The sequence below is a fragment of the Quercus robur genome, chromosome 8 (genome assembly GCF_932294415.1).
Source record: "Quercus robur chromosome 8, dhQueRobu3.1, whole genome shotgun sequence".
NCBI lineage: Eukaryota > Viridiplantae > Streptophyta > Magnoliopsida > Fagales > Fagaceae > Quercus > Quercus robur.
The window spans coordinates 32,269,214-32,281,045 of record NC_065541.1 but is presented as its reverse complement, the minus strand read 5'-3'; the positions used below and the strand labels follow the sequence as shown (position 1 = coordinate 32,281,045).

Genomic DNA, 11,832 nt, shown 5'->3' with positions numbered 1-11,832 from the left:
ACAAAAATGTCCTATACTAACTCTCCCCTTAAGTATGACTACTCTTATATACCAAAACTACTTCCCCTTTTTGTCACAAGTGACAAAGGGTAAGAGTGTCATGTAGACATCTCACCGATAGAGCTAGCATCTCCATCATCATCGTCAGAAGCATCATTGTCATCACCATCATCCTCATCCTCATCCTCAGAATCAGAATCAGAAGCCATTGGAGGTGGAGTAAAAGCCTCAGGAGCAAAACAACCCATGATCACTTGCCATCTAGCAATGCGGCCAACACGGACATTCACTTGATACAACTTCGTAGAGAGTGTATCTAGGCGAGCATCCATGCACTGAAGCTGTGCCATGATGTCTCCTAGTGACACATCACTCATGGAAGAGGAGGGAGCGGATGTGGATTGAGCAGATCGAGATGGAGCCGGACAGGTGAAAGCTGCTGAATCCATCTGTCGCGACCTGAACTGCGCCTCGCTACGTTTAACGGTAGCATAGTCTATGGCACAAATATGAGTAAAGTGGTTGGACACAGGAAAAAGGATAGAAAAATGGCATAATATCCTCGTGATAGCAGAAGGAAAGATGAGCTTATCACGGGACGCCGAATCTAGATGAACATCTATAATGGAAAGAATAAAATGAGAAGGGAAATCAATAGTAAGATGCTCAAGGAGGGATAACAAAAACTGAGTACAAGGCTCTGTAAGGGAGTTATAATGAGAGAGAGGATGGAGTACAAAGGTCATCACCAAGTTCAAAAACCGAGGGCCTTTTGCAAAGCCCGAACAGTAAGTGAACTGGCGCTCACCCCACTCGGAAGGACACTCACAAAAAGTAGATTTGAGCTCATCCTTGGACACAGTTCGCAGACACTCACAACGAGGGTAGTCAGGGAACTTTACCCTAGGAACTTGAAGCACATCTACAACAAGCTGCGGTGTGACAGGAATGCACGTACCTCGAATATCAGTGAAGAAAAGAGGTACTGAACGATCAATCCTGTGCATGTTGGAGTAAAACTCCTGGATAAGCACGAGAGAACAAGTGGCCAGGACGTCACACAGTGACTCCCATCCCCGACTGTGAATAACATCGGGAAGGTCGGTGTTAGCGAAGTCTGCCAGAATGACTTGGCATTTCGAATGAATGCCGCATCTAGAAAAGTTCTCTGAGAATGCCTTGTGGGCATCATCATCATGGAACCGAAGAGAGATAGGAGCAGAATCAGAAGATGAAGAGGCTTCGGAACGAAGAGGGTTCCGAGTTGGAGTAGATTTACACTTAGGTGCCATAGACACGACTAACGTAAATAGAAAGAGAGGGAGAGAAAAAGAGACAATCAAAAAAGCTCCAAAACAATTCAAATATAGCAAGTATATTGAAATGAAGTATGTATGCGTGGGAAATGCATGAACATGTGACATGCAAAGTAAATTACATCATGGGCTTAGCCCAATCCAATTCTACCAGCACACAATCAATTGCACACATCTAAAATGCATGATAATACTGTTATTATGCTAATATGATGCAATACATGAGATTTTAAACTTATTTAAGTAAAACCCATCCCAAAATTTCAACAAACACTTATCAATTTTGAAAAACCCCAAAATTTTTCAAAATCCCCAAAACCTAGGTTTCAAAACATGAAATGCATGAAGAATGAGAGATTAGAAGCTTACCAAGTGAAGAAACTCTTGAAAAAGCTTGAAGAAACCTTAAGGAGAAGATTGGGAGTAAGATTAGAGTGTTTGGGAGAGAAGAGATAGAGTTATCGAGAGAGAGATCGAGAGAAATGAGGTTTGTATCGCATGAGGAGAATATATAGAACCTCAGTACTCGATAGATGAAGGTGTTGAGAGGTGTCGAGTAAGGTGTCGAGCCAAGTGTCGAGGATTTGGCCGTCGACAGCTACAGGTGTCGAGGTACAAAACATCAGACATAAGAGATGAGGCTCGATCGATCCACCAGGTGTCGAAAAGCTATCGAGGGGACAGGAAATTTCTCGATCGACCCACCAGGTGTCGAGATTACGATTAGAAAAAGCTGGAAGCTCGACAGATAGCTAGGTGTCGAGAAGGTGTCAAGCAAGCTTTTAAAAACAGTTTTTCGAGAAGAGAAAAACACAGACATGAATGCAATCAAGCATGCAACTCAACCAAAGATCCAAACACCATATTAACCTCTCAAAATCATCTCTCAACATCAATTTTAAGCACATGGATCCCAAAAACACACACACACACACATACTAAACAGGTCTAACCAATTTTATATTTCAAAAATAAGTCAATACAATTTAGTGAGTATACATTAACACATGTAAAAACTTGTGATGACTAAATCACATTGTACCTGCACATGTATTAAGAGTAGCAAAGAATATTGCGTGTTGTGTGTGAAAAACATCACAAGATTGTATAAGTGTATACATGTTATGACAATTTGAGATATGAGAAAATCATTTTAACTCACACACAATCATAACTGTTTGATGGGGACTATCACCTTCGAGGTACATCCTATAACTCCCACACCTCCTAGAATACACACTTGCAATCATATTTAAAAGCATTTATGATCTTTTTTCTTTTTATTTTTCTCCGCATATTTTTTCTTTTAAGCAAATCATGCATGGGCATATAAGAGATAGAAAAGAAATACCCAATTATGTTAAGCTTTTGACATTCCAATTTTGCTATGCCAAAACACACAAATGTCATTGACATTACACTTTTACTATGCTGAAGCATACAAATGTCATTTCATGATTGGCGGGCATTAGTGGTGAGATGGTTATTTATGCCTTTCTCTTAGGATTTTCTAGTCCTTCCTGTCAAAAAGAGTGATATGAGTGTTAAGTACAAGAGATAACTTAATCTTACTCATCACAAACAAGAGCTACAATGCTCACTTGCTTAGTTGTGCATAGAGATGCTCATCTAAGCTACAAGAGATACAAAGTTTAGAAAATTTTGTTTCAATGGCCATCCAAAGTACACAAGTACCAATGTACACAAAACACACATTGTTTTTGTATTTTTCTGATTTTTCATTTTTTTTAAAAAAAATTATATGAAAAACAAAACAAAGCAAAACTAAAAAATAACCAAACAAAAACATGTTAAACAAAGCAAAACGTAAAACTAGACTGACTCAAAACTTGAAAGCAAAACACACAAGTAATGCACACACAAAAACAAGAAGAGAGAAAGAGAAAAGTGATAGAATCACTTGGAGTCCTTTTTCTTCCACACCTTGGAAGAACCTTTCCTTTGATTAAACCCTTGAATCGGCGATGAGGGGGAAGAATTGAAACCGTTCAAGTTCAAAGGGAACATGAGGGTTTTGAGAAGATCTCCAAGGGAAGCAAGAGAGGATTGAAGCTATCATGCTATTAGAGAGGATTAAACCAGATGCTATCATGTCGTTGCTCTGTTGAGTGGCTAGCCATTTATAGCAATTTGGTCGAGTATGACCGGCAACTCCACAATGATGACAGAGATGCTGCTTCTTCTGTTTAGGCTTTTGAGAGTTAGCCTTCTTAGCTCTAGGGTTTTTAGCTTCCTTCTTATCTTGCTTAGGGGGTACTCTTAAGATAGATTTACCTTTGTCTAAGTTCTCACTAGCTAAATCAGTTTTAACATCATTGTTCTCAATTTTAACATTATTGCTAGGAGGAACAAAAATAGTAATACTAGTTGAAGCAATATTAGAGAAAGAGAAACCATACCCTAAACTTGTTCGATCAGAAGCAGTTTTTTGAAGATCGAGCATCACATTAAGCTTTACACTTGGAGTCCTCTCCAATTGAGCTCTAACTTGAAACAGCTCCGCTTCAAGCTTCTTAGTCTTTTCAGCCAAGAAATTGTTCTCAAACCTCAGTGCTCTAATAGTCTAATTAGCCTCATCAAACTTTGTGGAAAGCTTTTCATGATCAAGTTCCACATCATTGAGCTTCTTGGTGGTCAGCCTATAAAGTTTCTCATGTTTCTCAGAAATCTTGTATAATTTCTCATAGCCTGTATGGATATCATCTTGATCATCCATCTTCTCAAACTAGGACTCCACCAATTCCTCTTCTTTATCCATATCTTCAACAATCCCATCAGTAGGATTGACAATGACAGTGAAGGCATTCAAGATTTCGTCATCCTCATTGTCAGAATCATCCTCAGGCTCGATGTTGCTCAAAGTAGTAGCAAGTGTCTTGCTCTTCCTAATGCTCTTAAGATATGTAGGACACTCCTATTTCATGTGACCGAAACCTTGACACCCAAAGCACTTAGGTCCTACAGGAACAGTGTACTGACCGCTATCCCTAGCATCCTTCTTCCCTTTGTCTTGGCTCTTGAACTAAGAAGAATTGGATTGCCTACGGTCTTTGTTAAAGCCCTTCCCATTGGCATTCTTCATGAACTTGTTGAATTGCCTGGTGATGTAAGACTTCATCTTAGAATCTTCATCATCTGAAGACTCATCTGTGTCATTGCTCTTGGCCTTCAGTGCCATGCTCTTACCTTTACCCATTTTGCCAATTCTAGTTAACCCAAGCTCGTAGGTCTGTAGATTACCAACCAGCTCTATCAAAGGAATCTTGTCAATATCCTTTGATTCCTCGATTGCCGTGATCTATGCATGGAATGCCTCGGGTAGAGATCTGAGCACTTTCCTCACAATCTTGGGTTCAGGAAAGGTTTCCCCAAGATTGAAGGCTGAGTTCACTATGTCCTTGAGCTTGGCATAGAACTCATCTAACGACTCATCCTCCTCCATCTTGATTTCTTCAAAGATTGTAATGAGCCTCTGAAGCTTTGAATCTTCGACAGCCTTGGTTTCCTCATAGGTTGTCTGAAGAATGGTCCATGTCTCCTTAGCAGTTTCAATAGAGGATATCTTCTTGAACTCCTCATTAGTGACTGCACTGAATAAAGCATTCAATGCCTTGCTGTTGAAGTTTACCGCCTTGATCTTGGCATCATCCCAATCAACTAGTGCTTCCTTTAGCTTGGTCCAACCAATCTCTATAGCTTGCCACACCTTCTCATCTAAAGACTACAAGAAAGCTCTCATGCGTACTTTCTAGTATGCATGGTTAGTGCCATCAAATAAATGAGGTATAATTAATGACTGTCCTCTATCCATGACAAACAGGGGTTAATTGATCAACACAACAAAGATAACTCTAATCAGAGTGTGCCTGCTTTGATATCACTTGATAGGCCAAAAACGAATTGACCCTTTGTGATAAATTAACCAATTAATTTAGCCAAGTGAATTAATTAAGTTAATTAACATGCAAACACGTGGTAGCACAAACAAATCACCAATAAACTAAGTATGTAGCGGAAAATAAATTGACACGGTAATTTGTTTATGAATGGGAAAAACCAATACGACAAAAACCTCATCGGGTGATTTTCAGGTCACTACTCCCGAAATTCTGCTATTATCACAACAAACAGTTACAAGTAAAGGAATCCTAGTACCTTATACCAACCTATAGTTGAACACCCTTACCCCAATACCCAATTGGACTTGTTCTGTAGTGACAATTTCTCATTTCGATGCATGACTCCCAAGTACGTGACTAACCAATTGCACGAATCCCAGTACACGACTTCAATCACCAACTAGACAAGGTTGTTGGCTAAAAAATTCTTCAGTTTATCCCAACAATGAAGATCAAGAAGAAGCTTGGTCACAAAACCCTCCGGTGTACATACACAACAACTTCTTCAAGAATGATGAACTAGGGTAAATTCTGTCTCCGGTCACAATTTGCTTGAACAAACTTTGCTCAACACTTGTGCAACTTATGAACTCTTTGACGGCCCTTAAAATAATCCTTTTATATGTCTAGGGTTAGAAGAAAAGAAGGCCCAAATACACATTCATGGATTCCAAGGAAACAGATCAGAATTTCTGTTTCTTTCTTAAACCTAAACAGATAGAAGGTGTCGAGCACATGGGCTGAACAACTTTCTTAAGCTTGATAGATGCAGCTGTCGAGCTTTAATGAATTTGTACTTCTCAGCTTGTTTCTTGGACAGACTTGATGGCTTCAACACTTGATCTTGAAACCTAGTTTCTTGAAGTATTAAAAACACCTAGATCTACCCAATTATAAGTAAAGTGCGTTTTGTTAAAGAATTAGCCAATTACATAAAATAGTGACATATGTTCCTAACAAGTAAATCACATGTGTCCTAATAGATGTCCTTCACTATTTCCCTTAGTTTGTGCTCCCCTTGGTCTTCTCCTTGAAGTTTCAGCCTTTTCGAGTGCATGAAGCTTGAAAAAATTCAGCCTTGTGTGTCCTTGTGCGCCACAATGATGACACAAATGCTTTACTTGAGGCCCTCTTTGATTTTTGGGTAATGACTTCCCTTTTTCCTTTGGTTTTGCACCAACGGTCCTCTTAACTACAGCAGAGGTCTTAGTCTCAAGCTTCACTTCTTTAAGTTTCTCATCATTCTTGGCTGATACGAATCGTATTTCCTTCTTGGGTTCGCTGCTAGAACTTCCTTCTCTGGTATAACCCAAACCGGTCTTATCATGTGAGGATTTCTGAGAAGATAGCACATTGTCAAGTTTCTTGGTGGAAATGCGCTCAACCTTGACATTTGCTTGAATGATTTCAAGTTCAAGAAACTTGATCTTAGAATAAGGTGCAACCAACTCTCCTTTGAGTCTTTCTTCTTCACACTTTGATTCCTTAAGTTGCACAAGTATACCCTTATGTTCTTCTTCAACCTTTTTCATCTTTTTCACATCAAGGTTAGCAACTTTGGCGTATTTGCCACAATCTTCTAGCAGAGAATCATAGGCTTCTTGAAGGTTGTTCTCCCCTTCATTTTGGCATATATCTTCATCTTCGAATTCTCCTCATCCCCAGAAATATTACCAAGTTCATCAACTAAATTGCTCAAATCATCTTTTGACTCAAATGAGGCAATAGCCATAAAAGCCCTATAATTCCCTTCACTGTCACATTCTCCTTTAGTGGCTTAGTCTTAGCTATCAGAATCACTAAGGGTAGTGGCAAACACTTTACTCTTCCCTCTCAGGTAGTTAGGACACTCCTTCTTGAGATGCCCATGACCATTGCATTCGTAACACACAATTCCTTGAGGGGATTGAAACTCCTTCCCATCTTTCTTTTTAAACTCCTTCCTATCACCCTTGGATGATGAAAACTTTCCCTTGCTGAAAGGCTTCCCACTGTTTTTTTATTTTCAGAAATTTTCGGAATTTCTTTGCAAGGAATGCTACTTCCCTCTCCACATTATCCTCTTCGAAGGAGTCATCCATTCTCTTGGTGATGGTTTTAAGAGCAAGAGATTTGCTCGATTTATGAGAAGGCAGTCCCAGCTCATATGTTTGGAGAGATCCAATTAGCTCTTGGATTTTGATCTCATCCAAGTCTTTATTCCCTTCTATAGCTGTGACTTTTGTTTGGAAACTCTCCGGTAAAAACCTCAAAATCTTTCTCACCTACTTAGAATCTTCAATCTTCTCTTCGAGATTGAGCTTAGCAATTACAATTTCATTGAGCTTTCCATAGAAAGAATCGAAAGCCTCATCATCTCCCATTTTAAGCTCTTCAAATCTGGTGGTAAGCATTTAGAGCTTCGTGTCCTTGACTTTCTTGGTACCCTCATAGGTACTCTCAAGAATCGTCCAAGCTTCCTTGGCTGTCTCCACATGCGAGATCCTGTGAAACTCATCAGGGGACACACCACAGAATATAGCATTAATGGCATTACTATTCACATTAGCTAAAGCAAGAGCTACCTTGTCCCATTCGGACTTGGCTGTTGTGGGTTTAACATACCTATTCTCAACAGAATCCCATATGGACTCATCTATAGCACACAAGAAAGCCCTCATTCGAACCTTCCAAAAGGCATAATTGCCCCAATCAAAGAATGGTGGGGCATTGAGAGATTGTGAACAATCCATCACAAAGTGTCAAGGATCACACTCAAGTAATTAAACCATAGCGAGTGTACCTGCTCTGATACCAATTGAATGCTTGAAAATGTGTGAAAACACGATAGCTATTTAGACCCCCAAATTAAAGTTACAGCTCGATTGATTTTACTCTAACTTAATACTAAGTGTGGAATAAAGTAAATGCGAGTGGATAAACAAACAAGCTACTCTAACCTGTAAACATTATAACACAACAATAAAATGAAAGGTAAAAGAGTAGGGAAGAAGAATGTAAATACAAGATAACACGCCGATGTGTTTTCGAAGAGGAAACCGAAGAACTCGGCAAAAAACCTCTCTGCTGCCCTCTAAGTGGTAATCGATCCACTAGACAATCAGTTGGGATACATGGGTTAGCAAGAGACCCTCCAAGCTCCTACTCCAACAAGGCTTCTTGGAACCGTGTCTTGTCTAGCTCTCCGGATCCCTCAACAAGCTCCATGTTGCATCTGCCATCCTTGGCTTCTTCTAATACTTCCCAGCAACACCAAAACCTCATTGAACACTCTGAAATGGTGTGGTAAGTGTTTGGGCTATCAACCTCCCAATGGTATGGAAATGGAGAGGTAGGAGTTGAGGAAAATCCACAAGCAATTGTGTAGAGAAATGTGGGTATAACAATCTCTAACTCTCAAGATTTGTGGCTAGAGTTTTCTTTCTGAAGCACTCCTCAACCTTTTTGGGTAATGTGGATATATATAGTATGGGTACAAAAAATGTGTATCAGATAGCATAGTCTGGCAAAATAGAATATTTCGCGAGTGTCTCACCGGAAGGCGCAAGATACTCGCGAAACACAACTGTCTCCATCTGTCCTGACTTTTCGCATTCCAATCATATGCACATGCATAATTTTACGGGATGCTTAGTCGTGAGCTACCTGCGAAAACTCTTCTATCTTCAATTGCTTTAGTCTTTACACACACTCTCTCTCTATCACACAACTCTTAGAATTAAATCCCACAATAAATACAAGCTACAAAAAGATTGAATAAAATTATAATCAAATTTGGCATAGAATTAAAGCCAACAAAACATATAATTGTAAATTACAACTTTACAGGCACTTTTCGTGAAGCGGTACCCCTTGACTGGTTTTCTTGATCAGCGTTTTCTCCTTCTCTAACTTCTTGACTCTGGGCTAGTCCTTCCACATATCTTTCATGACGCTGTCTCCTTTAAGTAATCTCCCTGGTCAACTCTTGGTTCTGACAAGTTAATTCTGCCACGGCGGCTGCCATGGATTGCCCTTATTGTATGGAAGGCAGTTGCATGACAGGTGTTGACTGGTGATCACGGTTAGGATGACTAAAAGCATTCCCACTCTTCTGGTGGCCTAGATTAGTGGCCATCGATCTTGTCCGAACCATGCAGCCTTTTGTCAAAGAAAGATAAATTGCAATATGCAAGTTTAATCTTCCCACAGACGGTACTAACTAATGATGCAAAGAAAGTCAGTTGGCTGAATGCTTCGGGCTTAAATGGACTAGTGATTGTTTGGGAGGTTTGAAGAGAAAAAGACACAAGATCAAAGGTGACCGGCATGAACCGGCCAAGAACCCTTAAATGCTTAAGTTAGTTTTTTCTCTAGAATGTTAGAATTCTAACTTTGAGAGTAGTGAGAACTTACCTCCATTTAATGTGTATGAGTCCTTATATAGTGAGTTTTGGGTGGTTACTTGTTTTGTAACTTCCCCAATATTTGTGGAAGTTAGAAGGTTCGGACTAACCTCCACAACCGCTATAGAAGTTAGAATGTTAAATCTTATCTTCTACAACTACCATTGGAAGTTAAGTACTTAGTAGGAAGTTATAGTGATCAACAAGAATCTTGCTCATGTTTCAAAGTAGCAACACGTGGTCCGATTCACAAGCTCTTGTAGATAAACCTTTCTGGAAAGTTCCTAAGTGCTGGGGGTCATCCAGATGCTTTCCTGATGGATGACCTTCCTATGTTAAGATAACCTTTTTGATCTGGACGACTCTTGTGGACGAATTAGAGTTGATTCAATTTTTAGTTCACCATCACTATTCATGGTTCTTGAGAATCATGAAAAATATATGGAAAAATTGAAATAGTTTAATTAAATAGTTTTGGGAATAATTACTATTTTAATCAATAATCAATTAGTGTTAACTGTCTTACATTTTGATTTCTTTACAAGTTTAAATGATAGATTAAATGTCAATAGGCCTTTTTTTTTTTTAATGTCAAAATTTTCATTCACCCCAATTTGATATTTATGTAATTATTTGATTACATTTATGCTTTGATACTCATTGATTTGTGTTGACACCCGATTTTGCAACTTACATTTAACCTCGCATGGAGGGTAAAAGGGTAATTTCACCTTGAAAATAGGCATCTTGATTGTGACCATTAGATCCTTAATTTCATTTCATCAAAATGATCTTAATGTTGTAACGATCAAATTGATTGGTCATAAGCTCTAATCAGACTATTAGATTGAAAGTTATAATTAAATCAAGTATTAATGGCTGAGATACACCATCACAAATTGAGTCCGACTATATGTGATTATAAACAATTGATTCCAATTGGTTATAATTATAATTAATTTGAGATTAATGACATGTCATAATTTGATTGGCTAGGACTGCATGTTGCACACACTTAATTAATTAGATAGTCAAACATTAATTATTCAACGAGTAATTTATGCAATTATCTTTTTAATTATGATAAATTTGGAACTAATTAAGTCTGAAATGGGAGTGATTGGAGCCTATTAATGTTAATTGGAAACTAATTTGAGACCTATTAATGTTAATAATGCTGAAATTATTTTCTAACAAATGACTTCTGCTTACCATTTCGTTGATATCTCTCAGAATATTTTGAATTTGTGAATGAGGCTATTTTTCCCAAAAACTAGACATCTGAGCCTTCAATTTGAACACAAGAACGAGATACTTCCAATCGGAATTAAGTAAGATATGATTTTTTGAATTAGGCTCTTCAGGCTGTTACAATAGCTATGGGATTTTGCTTGCTCATCACTCCCACCAATCTCTACATGTAATGCACTAGCTTTCCCCAAAGTCTAAAATAGGATCTAGGTTCAAGATTCCTTTTGATCCTTTTTCAACCATCATTAAATGACCTTCCATTAATATTTTCTCCATCACTACTATATAAACCCCCCTTCTCCTCCATTCCAAGACACAAAAACATCCTCTCTTCTCTTGTTTTGAGTTCTAGTGAAGTAGAGTAGTCTTGTCATATCTTGGTCTTCTTGAGACTCAAGGTATTGAGTGAGACTCACTCTCCCTCTCCTAGTCCTTCTTTTTATTCCACCCTTAGGACTTTCACTAAGAGTCTCCTCCACCAACGTGTGGATCTTGCATAAAGGTATAATCCATTTTCCTAACTTTTTTTTTTCTTAATATTACTATGATGAGATTAAGATTAGAGCATGCTAGTGTCTATTTAAATTCCTTGAATATGTTTGAATGTTCTTAAATGTTCGAATGTTCTTAAATGTTTATATGTGTTCTTCACATGTTTTTGGTTGTTCATTACATGTTCATGCATAACACTAGCTTTGATCTTAAATCCACATAAAAAAAATATGAAAAACATGTTTGTTTCATAATTCTCTCAAATCATTGAATCTAAGATATCACCATCCACACACATTCACTATAATTTATTTTCAAATCCAAATGCGATGCTTAATAAATTGAATTAGGGTTTATCACATGCGCACAAATTAAATTTAACATGCAAATTGATTGATAACATATTGGATAATATGATATGAATGTTGGCCACCATAGTCTAGAAGACCGATTTCACCGGGCAAGGTG

General features: G+C 38.3%; 1 protein-coding gene across 1 annotated transcript; it reads right to left on the bottom strand.

Annotated features, from left to right (window-relative positions):
* Positions 1-6,201: 6,201 nt before the first annotated feature.
* LOC126696167 (uncharacterized) lies at positions 6,202-7,599 on the bottom strand. The gene is made up of 3 exons (XM_050392942.1): positions 7,505-7,599; positions 7,061-7,227; positions 6,202-6,887 (listed from the first exon to the last, which is right to left on the bottom strand). Exons 1-3 carry the CDS (start codon positions 7,597-7,599, stop codon positions 6,202-6,204), a joined length of 948 nt encoding a protein of 315 aa, XP_050248899.1.
* Positions 7,600-11,832: the final 4,233 nt, after the last annotated feature.

Coding starts and splice junctions, on each gene's coding strand:
- LOC126696167 (XM_050392942.1), bottom strand. CDS start 7,599: ATGGGAGATGATGAGGCTTTCGATTCTTTCTATGGAAAGCTCAATGAA. Junction 7,228..7,504: donor GAGAAGATTGAAGATTCTAA/GTAGGTGAGAAA, acceptor ATAAAAAAACAG/TGGGAAGCCTTTCAGCAAGG. Junction 6,888..7,060: donor TAACTACCTGAGAGGGAAGA/GTAAAGTGTTTG, acceptor GGGGATGAGGAG/AATTCGAAGATGAAGATATA.